The sequence below is a fragment of the Myotis daubentonii genome, chromosome 14 (assembly GCF_963259705.1).
Source record: "Myotis daubentonii chromosome 14, mMyoDau2.1, whole genome shotgun sequence".
In the NCBI taxonomy this organism is placed as follows: domain Eukaryota; kingdom Metazoa; phylum Chordata; class Mammalia; order Chiroptera; family Vespertilionidae; genus Myotis; species Myotis daubentonii.
In genome coordinates, this window is record NC_081853.1 from 36,138,935 (window position 1) to 36,154,492 (window position 15,558).

The window sequence follows — 15,558 nt, forward strand, 5'->3', positions numbered from 1 at the left end:
TTGCTGATCTGTAATTAGGCCAACATAATAGAGTCTAAGGAAGCAGTCGTGGGTCTCATTTTAGACAACTTTGGCTTTCATAATGTTCAAAGAGAATACATTTAAAAAAAAAGCTTTGTTCTCAGATGTGGAAAAGGGGGCAGATGAAAATGCACGCAGGGATCTTCACCCACTTCTGTGGTTAATGCACATGATCGCCCGATTTTCCCTACCAGGCGAGAAAGGCAGCACCCTCTGCAGCCCGTGGAGAGCCCAATGAAATAATAATAATGTTCTTATTTGAGACACACTGCCTGCAAAATTGGCCACAGGGGTTATCTCCCTGTATCTGGGCCTTGTCACCTCTACAGAGGTAGAGTCCAGGCTGCTCTGTGACTTGCTCTAACAGAATATAATAGATGTGACATCATGGGAGTCCTGAACCTAGGTCTCCCGGCACCTTGCAGCCTCTACTTGCTCATGGTGTGAGAGGACAAGCCCACTAGCCTGATGGATGATGAGAGACACGTGGCGCCAACTAGCAGCCATGAGAGATGCCACCGTGGACCGGGTAGCTGCCAGCCAGCCCATCTGTGACCGCAGAAGCCCACGTGAGCCCAGCTGAGATTAATTACCTCCGTCAGGCCAGCAGAATCACCCAGCTGACCCATCACTAGCATCAATAAAGGTGATTTATTTTAAATATATTTTTTATTGATGTCAGAGAGAAAGGGAAAGGGAGAGAGATAGAAACATCAATGATGAGAGAGAATCACTGACCAGCTGCCTCCTGCACGCCCCACGCCTGAGATCAAGCCCACGACCTGGGCATGAGCCTGACCAGGAAATGAACAGTGACCTCCTGGTTCATAGGTCAACATTTAACCACTGAGCCACGCCGGCTGTGCACTAAAGGTTATTTTAATTCACTAAGCTTTGAGGGTGCTTTATTCCACAGAAGAAACGAACTGGCATGCTATTATTCTAGGAAGAGCCGAATGCCCAGGCAACCCCCTAGGAGGAAAAGCGTAGTGAAAGTCACCTTGTCTGATTTCAGTGAAATAAAACATAATCGCCACTACTGAATGGGTTTCAGTGTTGCCGATTTTTCTCCACACCCGGAGCTGGCACACTAGCCCTCATTTCCTCCAGGCCAGACACGCTGCAACCTTGCCTTACACCCGGAGCCCTCAAGTCTCATTTCTGATGACCTCCAGGGAGGCCCAGCACCGCCACCTGCACACCCTGGGAGGGACAGATCAAAGCCCACGCTGGGGGAGAACGTCTTAGCTGCAGACGCTGCCCTGGCTTCTCCTAAGATGCCATGCGTGCCACGCTGGCAGGAAAAGCAGACCTGCACATGCAAGATAACACTCTCCTGGGTTCCTGGAAAAGGGGGGGGGGGGTAATCTTGTCCTCTATGTGCAGGGTCTCTGCAGTCACCTACTCCACCTGTCGCTGATGCGTGCCTGCCTGGGCGAAGGTGAGCCACCAGAGAGGCAGGCGCTGGGGCTCAGGTTACGCTGGAGGTAACCAGGCAGCACCTTTGGAAGTTCAGGGAGTGACGGCTGGGGCCGACTCTGACCACTAGAAGCTTCTGCAGTTGTGAGAGCAAACAGTGAAGCAGCTCAAGGCTGCTGCATCCGCGGGCTGCCCAGCGGGGGCCTCGCACTGAGACAGCCAGGCTGCCACCCCGCAGAAGCTGACATTTTGCACACACACTGACTGCGTCCGGGTGAGCGTGTCCTCCCAGCAGACTTGGAAGCAGCTTTGTTTGAAAACAATTAAACACGGAACATTCTCTCCATCCAGGAACCTGCCAAGTCCCTCCCACTTGCTTTTATGAGTGAGGAAATGAGACTTCCTGGGAGTAAATGGGATTTGCCACTTTATTACTTTTTCCGCAGATAATTGGCGGTGGATGAAGAAGCACGTTTTTAACCTTTCTTTTCTTACCCGCCTCCCCCTGCCTTATCTACTACCTAGAAATGAGAGGATTTAAAAAGAGCTTTCCCACCGCATGTAACTAAAAGGAGTTGACTTTGGAGTAGGGGACTGGAAGTTTGTCTGCAAAAATTCTAGAACTTAAAAACTACATCCAAGTTATCACCTTCATCAGTAGATGCCTGACAGCTCACCAATAATCATAAAAACGCTAACCCAGAAGGTGGCTCTGAATAAAGGCTGGTTCAAAATCTTAACAGAGGAGAACATGGAAGTTAAAGGGTGATTCCACTGTCACCCTGCAAACCACCAACAGACAGAGCCCCTCAAAGCACTGTGAGCTGGGCGGTACCAGCCTTGGGCCCATTCTGAAAAGACCTTGGGGAAGAATTGTGACCCTGTGGGATGCTCCACACAACAGATTTTCTCTCCCTGACTTTCTCCGCCTGGTAAATTCAAGGTGCCACCGTCCCGCATTGGCATGCGGACAATATTGTCTCCAGTCAATATTCTCCTCCTTGTGACCCAATTGTCAGCATCTGTTGCTATGGTTACCATGATTCTAACTCGACCTTCTCTCCTCCTGCGCCCCTCTCCCTCAAGCCAAATTATGTTGCACTAATCCCATAGCATGTCCTCTGAGGACCCTGCTCCTGCTAAGCCTACTTCTCAAGGGGCTTCCGGACGCTGGAAACTGCCACCAGGAATATATAACCTTCCGGACATGTCAACCCCCGTGTGCAGTGCCCCCATCGCCAGGAGTCCCTCCATTCTCTCCGGCTCACTGATCTACTACAGCAGCGACTTGCAACCTTTTTCATCTCATGGCTAATTACTAAAATTAACTTAAGCTAATTACTAAAATTCAGCGGCACACCAAAAAATATCTTTTTTTGCCTGAAAAAAAAATAGGTATACAGTAATTTTGAGTCATTCACACTGGACAGTTATTGTCATGCTGGCTGTTGTCATTTTTTTTTTTTTGACAATTTAAGGGAAAAGAAGTTCGTGCTCCTGACTAAAGAGTCATATATTGCATGTTTTAAAAATTCTCGAGGCACACCCGTGTGCCATGGCACACCAGTTGAAAATCGCCGTTCTACAGTCTAGGGATAAGCCCACCAGAGCCTGTAACAGATGCACTCTGGGGTTTCCATCAGCATCTGGGCTGTAACCCAACCCAAGATGAGCTGATGAAGAGAAAACCAAAGTCAAGAGAAGAAAAATGGTCTCAGGGAGACGGGCCCGCTCTATTTGGGGTCCTCTAGAAGATTCTCCTCTGCTCCTTCCCTATCACCTCATCATATCAATCCCTACTTGGGACTGATTTGTGCACCTATTTATCGCTCTCTCTTTCACTGGAATGCAATCTCAACAAAGGCAAGGAGTCAATCTTGTTACCAATGAATCCCCAGCTTCCAGGGAAGTGTCTGACACAAACTGAGTGCTCAATAGTTGTCTAGTGAACGAATGAATGCACCTGTTCTTGCATTTTGGGGTTAGATTCTGCCACCACTGTCTTGGAGTCTCAAAGTCTCATTAAAATTGCTGTAAATCACATCAACGTTGATGAAACGTAAGTTTACCATTAAAAATGTGAGTTAATCTGCCAGGATAATATGATACCATTCTTGGGAGGCATTCTGTATGTGGAAGTTGAAAATATATTCATGTGTGAAAATTAGACACACAGAGACATACCCTGGTCATCAACGACTAAGGCTGTTCTTAAGTTTTGGTGAAGATTACCTGGTAAACTTTAAACTGGCCATACCCAAATCCATCCACTGCCTGCATTGGTGTTTCTAGAGCATGTTGCAGATCATCCCATTGAAAGCTAGTGTCCATTTCTCCACCTCTGGAATCTGAACTTGATTTTGTGACTTTCTTTGGTCAATGGGCTATTAACAAATATGATGCGAACCGAGGCATGAAATAAGCTAGCACACTGGGGATCTTAGGAACCCTGCGACTGCCACCCCGTGAAGAAGCCGGCTGGCCTACTGCGTGCTAAGATATGCAAGGCCTGTTGTTCCAGCCAACAGCCAGCCATGTGGGTGAAGTCACCCTTGATCATCCAGCTAATGCATGAGAGCGCCCAGGAGAGACGATCTAAGCTGCTTTAGTGTAGAACTATTCAGCTAACCCAAAGAATCATGAGCTAAATAAATAAATAAATACATGGTTAAGGCTATAAAGATGGGAATGGTTTGTTATGTGACAAAAACTGATATAGACGGAAAGACAAAGTCTACCTGTCTCTTTCAGAGTGACTTTGTCCTCATGTGGGAAGGTGACTCTTCAGAATTTTGTACCCCAAATATGTTTTAAATAGGGTAATGCCTTAGTGATGATCCCCGCTCCTCAACTTCCTGCCCAATGCCCCCTTCTGAATAGCAGTAAGAATAGTCAAGGTGATATCAAAGTAAAATTTGTTTTGATGGGAAAAATTAGCTAGTTTAAAAATGTCTGAGCCTTTGATTTTTTTTTTTTTTTTTTTAGCTAAGAAAGGAGAAAGAGAAACATTGATGTGAGAGAGAAACTTTGATTGGTTGACTCCCATACATGCCCCAATTGGGGACCAAACACTGTTGACTCATAATAAATTCTTTTCCATTAGAATTGCTATCAAATCAGGATTTCTTCATCCTATATTATTGATATTTTTAACTTAAATACAATTGATTTTCTTGATACTTAAATGTATCCCTATTACATTTTATTGGGCTGGTTTTGATTCAACATTGATAAACTAATAGGTGGCGAGATTGGAAAGGGTTTAAGAACTCAAGTAAATCTATTGAAAAAGGAGCTGGGTTAGGTAAGAAATTTTCAAGGTTCCTTTCCCCCTTTTTAAAAAAAGTAGTGGGATGCTTTCCACAAACATCAACCGTAATCTAATTTAGAAACCCATCATGTAAAAACAGATTAAAAACAGCAGCTCTTATTGACACTGGCATGCATGGGTTGTTCAGAATCTTCCCCGTTCCCCACTCTCAAACATGGCCCGATCCCCTTCTCCCCAGGCCCAGCTAGAATGTTTGTGGAGCCCACAAGCATCCCTGTTCTTCAGATCCTGATGGCCACCCAGTATACTCCATGTCCTCCTGGCTTTCGGCCTCCCAGAGGTCCACCACCTTCTAGACCTCTGCACAAGCCACTGAAGATGTGAAGCAGGTCAAGGCACAGGATGGCATCATAGGGACCATAAACAAAGACCTTCCTCCAATCAAAGCATGTCCTTGCTGAGTGTAGCGCCTCAACCATGCATAGGAACCTTCCTTTAGTTTTACTAAAATTCTTCGCCAAGTGAATTTAAAAATGAATGAGTTCCAAGGAGTGACAATGAATGATCATTACAAGAACACCTGACAATCCTCTATACTCACTGACTTAATATGCCAAGTTCTTCTTGGAGAACCATTTGTCTTGTCCTCATCTGTGGCTCCCAGGCTGTCTATGCATTTCAAAGTTCTTACAGGGGCCACATGGAAAGCATGAGAAGAAATGCAGGCAGTTCCTAGGAACAAAGACCAGCCCTTGGCTAGCAGGCAGCAAGGAAACGAAGACTCCAGTCCTACAACCACAAGGAACTGAATTTGGCCAACAACCTGAATGAACTTGGGAGTAGATTCTTCCCTCAGAACCTTTAATAAGGAATGCAGCCTTGTCAACACCTGGTTTCAGCCTCGTGAGACTCTAAATAGATTACACAGTTGAGCCCACCTGGACTTCTGAGCTATAGAAACTATAAGATAACAAATTTGTGTGCATGTGTTTAAAGCTCTTAAAGAATCACCTCCCACTGTTCTAATCTCAAGCACACTGGGAAAACCCAAAGATTAAGCCCTTCTTATCACATTGAAGATTGTCCCCTTCTTGTCATTCTGTGACATGCACTGTAGGGTTTTAAAGCATACTGTTTAAAAAAATGCCTTTGTCACAAGGTTCTGAAAATGTCACAGTTTCTTTTACCCTCCTGTCCTCTGCAACAACGCTCTAAATTTACCATGCCCCATGGTCTTCACCAGAACACACACTTGCCTCTCCCCTCTCTGAGCTTTAAAAGGTTCCCGGTGATTTAGGGCCTTTCGCCACCCCTCAGGAAGCTTGAAAATGAAGAGAAATTATTTATGGGTGTGGAAAGGCCAGGGGGGGGGTGAGCATTCATTTTTAATGACTGCACTCCTTCCCTCCAGTTAAAAGAATCAATCCTTCCTGCCCGAATTTCCTCCATTCATCATGTTCTCACAGTGGCTGACACACAGTAGGAACTCAATATTTATTTGTTGAATGATTTTTTAAAAGGCCCAGCTCACTTGTATAACTACATTTTGTACAGGAAGTGAAATATGGTTGTCTGAATATTGAGTTTATGGAAGCAAAAAGATAGAGATTAAAAGTCAAATCCTTCCTTTTGTCATCCCACTCTCCGAGCTGTCACCAAGTTAAAGAGGTATTATTTAAAATACTTCTGGGAGCATCCCCTGCTTTCCTAGTCCCACTCAGTGGCAAACATTGTTGGCTGCCAAAGCCACCAGCCGCTTGGCAGCCCAGATCCCCCTTCCCAGTTGACATCCTCTCAGCCCCAGCTGACCATGATCCTGGACAGTGACATGGATCTGGGACCTGGTCTTGGCCAATGGGACTCAAGGAAAACTCTGCTTGGAAGTTTTGGTAAATGTGTTACTTGCTAATAAAAGAAGGGTACGCGGCAGCTGTCATCATGTTCGCATCCTAACCAGTACCCATAATGACCATACCTATTCTCTCACCGTGGGACCTCTCTGACCAGCTGGTGGACCTCATCTGCGCTGTGCTTTGCTCTGGGCTGGTAAAGGAGTGGAGTTACATCCGGGGAGGGGCTGGGTCTTCAGCCCTGGTCCCTTCACAGCAGTGATCACTCATGGGAATGATCTCTATCGCAGGAAGAAGGCAGAGAACTGCTGTCTTTGGCACTAAAGGCTATGATCTCAGCACCAAAATAATTATCTTGGAGAAACGGTGGCGATGAAAAAAATACCAGATGGTTTAACAAGAACAAATATTGGCTCCCTTGTCAGAGCAGGTGGTGGTGAATTCTAGATACCATAGAAATGGAAGTTACTCCCTGGCAGATCCAAGTATCGACTGTTAAAGAGATGGTTGGAAGCCCTTGGAAATAAAAGATGGCTCCCAGCAGCCTGCAGGTGCTCGTGAAGAATAAGTAAGATCAATGTGTTGTTGGAAAAGGTGATGGGACAGGTGGGGTGGAGGCATGCCCCAGGGTGAATTTCAATGACAGAAGTGCATCTTATCAAGCCTCTGATGAGTCCTTGAGGGATGTAAGGGTGACATGTGAGATGGAACAGTAGGGCCATCTGTAACCTCTGCAGAGAGGTATGGGTAGTGTTAGGAACTGGAGGAGAGATCCCCACAGCGTGCCAAAGGAACGTGTCCTCCATCTAGTCCAGTGATGGCGAACCTATGACACGCGTGTCAGAGGTGACACGCGAACTCATTTTTTTGGTTGATTTTTCTTTGTTAAATGGCATTTAAATATATAAAATACATATCAAAAATATAAATCTTTGTTTTACTATGATTGCAAATATCAAAAAATTTCTATATGTGACACGGCCCCAGAGTTAAGTTAGGATTTTTCAAATTGCTGACAGGCCGAGCTCAAAAGGTTTGCCATCACTGATTCTAGTCTGTGTGATATTGGATTAGGACAGGCACCACCTTAGACATGAAACCTTCAGAGAAGCCAAAGCTGGGATAATCCCTCCAAATGTGTGATGTTTACAATCATAATAAAAATGTCTCAACATGCTATAAAAATGGACAGAGCTATTGGATGAGGTGAGCTGGGAGTCAATTCAACAACAGATGGAACATACAGGTAGGGACGGAGAGAGCTGCCCACATAGCACCTCACTAACGAAATCTGTAGTGAATGCTCCAAAGCCAATTCCATCTCCAGCTGCACCAGCAAAGCCCACGCCCAGCTTCAGGGGGACCAACTCCTCTCAGGGAGCAGGCTGCTCGCTAGGATGCCGGCACTCTTCTGATCTCAGCAACTGAGCACAGCACGGCGAGTCTGATGTGCTCTCAGATCCATTTAGGCCAGGTAGACCCATTATGATAATTATGTGTCTTAATTTAAGTTATTTACACTAATAGTAAGTGCAAAAGGAGTTGTTTCTGGGAAAATTAAGTAGAACGTGTAGAAGAGACTTGACAAAGGACATTTTGCTTAAAAATAAGAACCGTGGCTGAATTAGATGTAGGGGGAGAGGGAAAATGGAAAAGACTGGGGGGAACATTCATGGCAATAGAAGGATTCTGCAGCCAGATCCCTTTCCTGACACTGGATATTGGTGACTGCACTTTGGGGTGGTTTATACAAGAAAGAGGAAGTGGAATTCCCATCAGCAGACCCCAGACTCAAAAAGATTGGCAACTGGATGTGTATTTACATATTTTACATTAAGAGAAAACATGTAAGATATGAATAAAATTTTCTTTGGTGCTTTTAAAATTGACTTATTCAATTAATCCACCAGCCTCCATACCAATCGCATCAGCTAAAAGCTCAAAGTGCTTTAGTTGCTGTCTGATGCTCAGTTCTGGAAGCACTTATTAAATAAATCCTCACCCGAGGACATTTTTTTTTCCATTCATTTTCAGAGAGTGGAAGGGAGAGGGAGAGATAGAGAGAGAAACATCGATGTGGCAGAGACACATTGATTGATTGCCTCCCACAGGCGCCCCGCCTGGGGCCGGAGCCTGCAACCTAGATGCGTGCCATTGACCAGAATTGAACCCATGATGCTTCACTCCAAGGGCCAATGTTCCAATCACTGAGCCAAACGGGCTCGGGCTGGAAGCACATTTTATAAGCAGCACTGAGGAACTCCAGGGAATGAAGATGAAGGAGGCTGTATAGCTCAAAGGACCCCGATGGTATCCACAATCTCTGCTGGGGGCTTAGGCCAAAGGATGTGCACACTCAGAGAGAAGAGGGTCCCTGTCTCTGTCTCTCAGTCTCTCACTCTTTGCTTATTCATCCAGGTAGTGTCCACTTTCCTTGTAAGGAATTACCCTTCCTGCTCACACTCTAGATCAGTGATGGCGAACCTATGACACGCATGTCAGAGGTGACACGCAAACTCATTTTTTTGGTTGATTTTTCTTTGTTAAATGGCATTTAAATATATAAAATAAATATCAAAAATATAAATCTTTGTTTTACTATGGTTGCAAATATCAAAAAATTTCTATATGTGACACGGCACCAGAGTTAAGTTAGGGTTTTTCAAAATGCTGACATGCCGAGCTCAAAAGGTTTGCCCTCACTGCTCTAGATTATAAGTTCAAAGAATGTAAACAAAATGCCCATTACCAATGCCCCATGGATAGTCTCTTATCCTCTCCACAGCTGCCTTTGACTTTGGCCACAGTCTTCCAACTGAGAAAAGGCACAATTATTTGCATTTGACTCCACACTTTCCCGAGCCCAACCTCGTCTGTGCTTTTAGAACAAGATCAAGGCTATAGAGAGAGGATCTTTCTAATTGATGATACCAGGTGACCAATAGAAGAAAATGGTGCTTCCTATATGCCAAGTACTATGTTCACAACTTTCTAATGTATTATTTCTTTTAATTCTCACGAACTTTGAGATGTTGTTGCCAGTGTCCCCATGTACACAACTGAAAAATGGAATAACAAAGAGGGGGTGGTTTACTTCTCATACATTTACTTCTCTTACTCAGCTGGGAGTAGACAGCCAAGATGTGCACAGGCCAGACTCTAGAATCTACATCCTCTTTCCAACATTTAGCACTGTTTGCAGGGCTGTGAAGAGTGAGGTAGGTTTTCTTGTGAAAGTGTGTGTGTGTGTGTGTGTGTGTGTGTGTGTGTGTGCACGCGCGTGTGCGCGCGCGCACGCGCTCGCGTACAGAGGGAAGCCAGGAAGATGTGGCTGAACTGAATGCACACAGAGCTTAGAATAGTAATATTCACAGGAAAGGAACAAGCCAATGTCAGCCATGGGAAAAGAGAGAAAGCTGGTCAGACATGTTTTGTGCTCACAGCTGAAAGGTCCACAGGGTGGCCTGGGAGGACAGTGATTGCCAGAAAAGCAGGGTGAACCACAAGCTAAGAGGAACATGCCCAGGGCTTGAACAGAAAAGACCTTTCCCACAGGCCAAAGGGGTGGGGAAGAGAGGAAGCAGCTGGGTCTGGAGGGTGGCAGGTGAGGGAGCTGGACCAAGCCCACACACCTGGAGGGCATGCAGAGGAGGGGCCTGGGCCCCTGTCTGTGGTCAGAGCCTCATCAGAGAGTTGAGCTGTGGGCAAACCCGTCCTGGGTTGAACACTTCTGGGCTGTGCTGGCAACACAGCTGTGTATGCGTGGTTCCTCTAAGGCTGGATTCTCAAAGTGGGCTGAATAGAAAGAAAACTCAGGGTTTCGAGGGGGCGGGGGGAAGCCTATGTATCTATCTATGTTTTAAAAAACTCTCCAGGTGCTTCTGGTACCAGCTCAATTTTGAGAACATTGGTCTACCCTTGGGCTGAACCAAAAGGCCAGCAACTCAATTCAGGAAGTTATTTCTGGGTGACTTGGAGAACAAAGCGGAACATCCCCAGGCCAGGAAACTCAGAGCAAAGGGAGAAAAGTAGATTAATAAAGATGAGTATAACAGGAGCCCAACAGGTTTATTGTAGAGAATTATGGGAACACAGAGGAAGCGTCTTTAACCCTGAAGGAGTCCGAAAGGCTTCCTGGTGGAGGTGACCTCTGAGCCGATTCCTGAAGACTGCCTACACCAGCTGCAAAGAAGACGAGAAACCAATAGGGGTATAGTCTGCCCCAAAGAGAGCTACTCTCCTTTTCCCCTTGAGAGGCTGATGCTGCTAAACAGGACAGCGGTCTCCTTCCACTGCGGGCAACGTCGGGGTGCTCCACAGACACCAGAGGGAAGAGCAAGTCTAAAGACTTGAGCAGGGAAAACGGATGAACAACATCAAAGCCATCAACCCACTTGGTCATGAAATTCAGAAAACCTGTTTCTGCCCAGCTGGATGCCAGCCACGCCTGTAGCTTATCATTTGAAATGTGATAAAATAAAGGCCCATCCAGTGGTGTGTGCTGGTAAACGATTACAACGGGCTCTCCAGGGAGGAAAAGAAGACCCTCATTTCTAGCATTTGCCAGTTTCCGTGGTGGAAGACTTCCATCGTGGCCAATTTCAAGCTACCAACCCGACTGAATTTTTGTCACTGAGTATGGAGTTGGGAAAACACAGACGTGGTTTTGTAAGCCAATGCTCACCACTGGTTTATCACAGGTCTTCAAAATCCTGGTTCATTTCCAGAGAGTCTTGGGGGGAAAGCCAAAGCATTCCTGGAGTGAGTGACTGTGTGTGTGTGTGTGTGTGTGTGTGTGTGTGTGTGTGTGTTGGCGGGGGTGGGGATAGGGGACAAACATGTAAGAGGTCAAGAGGGAAAAGTTCAAACATCTGAGAAAGAAATAAAATTGACAAATCTAATGAACACCAATCTGCAATTCCAAGAAAAGTTTCTGAATAAATGTTAATCTTGTCTGATCTAACTTCTTAACCCATCGGTTTGACCTCTTCAAATTAAAAAGACAAATGTCCTTATTTGTATCTCCCTCCCACAAACATTTTATACAATATGCATTCATTGCAGTTACCCATCAAGGACACGGATAGTTTCAAAGGCTAAAGAAGATAAATCATTGGGGAACTCTTTCCATCACTTCTCTCACCACAGACACCTGGGGAGTGTCGCACCCCTACTGTCTTTTAAACACTGGTTCTTAAAACTGACTGTGGCCCTGACCGGTTTGGCTCAGTGGATAGAGTGTTGGCCTACGGACTCAAGGGTCCCAGGTTCGATTCTGGTCAAGGGCATGTACCTTGGTTGCGGGCACATCCCCAGTAGGAGGTGTGCAAGAGGTAGCTGATCGATGTTTCTCTCTCATGGATGTTTCTGGCTCTCTGTCCCTCTCCCTTCCTCTCTGTAAAAAAATCAATAAAATATATTTTTAAAAAAATGACTGTGCATCAGAACCCCCAGGAGTGACTGTGAAAACACTGTGTTTTTCCCTGGGACCCAACCCCAGAGTCTCTGACTCAGTTGGACCAAGTGGGGCCCAAGAATGTGCATTTGTAATGACTTCTGGGTGGTGCTGATGCTCCTGGTCCTGGGACCCCCCTTTGAGAAACACTTTCTTAGGTGGTTTTAGATCACTGCTATCAAGTCATCTTTCTTTTTAAATATATTTACATTGATTTCAGAGAGGAAGGGAGAGGAAGAGAGAGAGAGAAACATCAATGACGAGAGAGAATCACTGATTGGCTACCTCCTGCATGCCCCACAGGGGATCGAGCCCTCAACTCGGGCATGTGCCCTGACCGGGAATCAAACGGTGACCTCCTGGTTCATAGGTCGACGCTCAACCACTGAGACACACCGGTTGGCTCAAGTCATTTTTCTTGAGGAAACCACAATGCCCTCCCTTCACAGCCATTTTTATGGGCAGACAACAAGAGATTGGACACCCATCCCCATGGCCTGCCAATCGCTTCGCACATGTATCTGGTTTGGGTGCAGACATGCATGGCCTGCTGTTATAACCAAGTGTTCAGAGCAAACGGTTTTAATGGGGTCAAGAGCCTCAACTGCTACCCCTGTTATTTCATCTTTTACCACCACCTGGAGTGGGTGAACTGCACTGCCCCATCTTGTAGTGGAGGAAGGTTAAGGTCTGAAAGGGGATGTGACCTGCCCCGGCTGGACTGTGCATTTTAAACTGAGCCTTGCTTCCTTTGTACCCCACTTTCAGTTTGGGGCCCACTGGGACCAAGGTCAGGCGGAAGCGACAGGGGGAGCCTGATCCCAAACCAGGTCGTCATCGGATTCCTCACCCCCCTCACTACATGTGCTCTCAGGACTCCTTGCCCGACCCTAACAGGAGCTGGGTTTTCGGAATTCCTCTCATTAGTACAGTTTTTCTTTGTACTCTGTTGCTGCCGCACTTGCAAGCAGTTATTTCCTATCACTGCTCCCGACTTCACCGCTGCAGGCTTAAAGGCTGAGTAACAGTCCCCTTGGGGTGCCCCACCCCAGCACCCAGGTGAGGGTGTCACTTCCAGGCTGGACTTCCCAAGGACACCAGGGTGTGGAGAGCATGTGCCATCACCCCTCACCAAGGGCTGCATCCACCTCTGTCTCAGGCAGAGAGAGCAGGGTTTGCAGGGCCCCTCAGAGCGACACCATCTCTGTGTTCTCCCAGGACCTGCTGAGGGCACCCCGCCCTCTGCGTTCAAACAGCTTCTCCTTATACAGCCCATTTGCTGGGTGGACAAGAGTAGAGCCTGAAAGGTCCATGCTTCCGTAGTTGGAGAAGTGCCTCCAAAGATTACACCAGAGGGTCTCAGAAACAAACCAGCTCTTCCCAAGTCCCAGAAAAGCGTGGCTCGGGGACTCCCCCGCCCACCGCAATGTGGTTGCCTAAGGGGTCAACATTTCCCAAAGACGTCCTTCAGCACTTCATGAGCACGTCAGGACCGGGACCCAACCTCTCTGTGCCTCAGTTTCCTCATCTGGAAAACAGGAGCAATGACGGAACCTACCTGGCAAGCTTACTGTGAAGATTAAAGGAGCACTCGTGCACAGCCTGCCTCCCAGGACGCCTGGCAGAGGGAGCGCCCGTGAGGGTGCTGCTTTTACCAGTACGGAGGCCACCAACTGCATGCTTGCCTCATTCATGTCCCTTAAGAGTTTCCACTTAGATGCAATTAAATGAAAGAGGAGTCTTTTTCCACCGAAGGGTCCGAGACACGTAATGTGCTTTCCCTACAGAGAGGGAACCGTGGGGCCCACCCCCCAACGTGATAAAGGAGGAGCATGAAAAGACAAAAGGGGTCCTTGTAGGGTCCACCAGGTCAAACGGCCTTTCAGAGGAAAGCCACAGCTGAGCGGCAGCCACGGGCAGACCCAGCAAGCGAATGAAACCATCATCGTCCGAACAAAAGCGGCGCCCCTGCCAACCCCACACTTACTTCCAGGACCGTCCACTGTTCGACAACAATGGCATCATAGCCCGGCACGGTTTTGCTATCTTCTGTGGAAACGGCTTCAAAGATGAATACTCCATCTGTCAAGCTGTGTAAGGAATCTGTTGGAAAAAGAAAAAGAAAAAAAAAAAGGGGGGTGGTGGTGGTGGTGTAAGCCGTCTGTGGCAGAAGCCTTACAAGCAGCAAAGATTTTCACTGCATTCATTAATAATCCCAATCAGAACATCTTTTCAGCATGTTAATTAAAGGAGGCACACACTGCCATCGAGTCTAGCCCCATCAGAATGAATGAGACTAATTTCCCTCGCAGTTTTGAATAATATCCTTGATTTTATGAGCCCAAATTTCATTGTTAGCAATCACCATTTGATTTCACGCGTTTACCTTCCTTTCCACGCTCCAGCGTCAGGATGCACTGGGGAGAACTTATTCAGGGCAAAACACAGCCATTTAGAGGCAGTTTTTAGAAGAAAGCTATATTTAGGTGAGAGACGTTTTTTGAAAGCGGGGATAGATATGACACACCAGATCTGAGCTTGTCAGATGCATGCTAGTTGCGCTGTTTCTTGGAAGTTCCCAGGATGTGGGCTGCCGTACAAACAACTCTTTAGGCAGCGCTTGTCAACAGGCAGAATTTGGGGGAGGGGAGTTTTCCCAGATGATTTATCACTGAAAACATCTCCCTGGGCATTGCTTTAGCCAATGTGCCAAGTTCTGGGTTCTGTACAATTCAACAAATGTACGCTACACAGACAGCATGATTCAAGACTGTCTTGGGCAACGAGGTATAAAGAAAATCACAGCAGGGTCCCTACCCCTGCAGAAGACAGTAAGGGAGGAGCTTTCTGCCCCCCCCCCCTTTTTTTTGAATGGCTCCTAATGCCCTAGAGCAGTGGTTCTCAACCTTCCTAATGCCGCGACCCTTTAATACAGTTCTTCATGTTGTGACCCCCAACCATAATATTATTTTCGTTGCTACTTCCTAACTGTAATTTTGCTACTGTTATGAATCATAATGTAAATATCTGATATGCAGGATGTATTTTCATTGTTACAAGTTGAACATAAAGCACAGTGATTAATCACAAAAACAATATGTAATTATATGTGTTTTCCGATGGTCTTAGGCGACCCCTGTGAAAGGGTGGTTCGACCCCCAAAGGGGTCGCGACCCACAGGTTGAGAACAGCTGCCCTAGATTCATTTAGATCAGAGACTGTGGCAAAGAAGACTGGACTTAGAAGCAGGTGGCTTGGGTCCATGCTTTATCAAAAGAAGTGATGTGATCCCTTTGAGGGACTTGGTCTCTCATCTGTGAAATGTGGTAGCGAACAGAGACTCCCTCCTAGCCCCTGGATTCTACTCTACAAATCACCGCTCAGTCAGACTGCTATGGACAGACTTGTGGCCCTCACACCCCCAGCCCAAAGCCTATGGTTGAAACTCTAACCTCCAAAGTGACTGTATTTGGAGATAGGGCCTCTAGGGAAATCACTGAGGTCATAAGGGTGAGCCCTAATCTGTCAGGTCTGATGTCCTT

At 46.6% G+C, this 15,558-nt stretch overlaps 1 protein-coding gene across 1 annotated transcript in view; it reads right to left on the minus strand.

Moving 5' to 3' along the window:
• Positions 1-15,558, minus strand: part of RFTN1 (raftlin, lipid raft linker 1) — a 175,570-nt gene that overhangs the window by 22,499 nt on the left and 137,513 nt on the right. Inside the window, exon 7 of the mRNA XM_059664045.1 lies at positions 14,004-14,119. Coding sequence (XP_059520028.1) covers positions 14,004-14,119 — 116 coding nt within the window. The remainder of the gene's footprint in view (positions 1-14,003; positions 14,120-15,558) is intronic.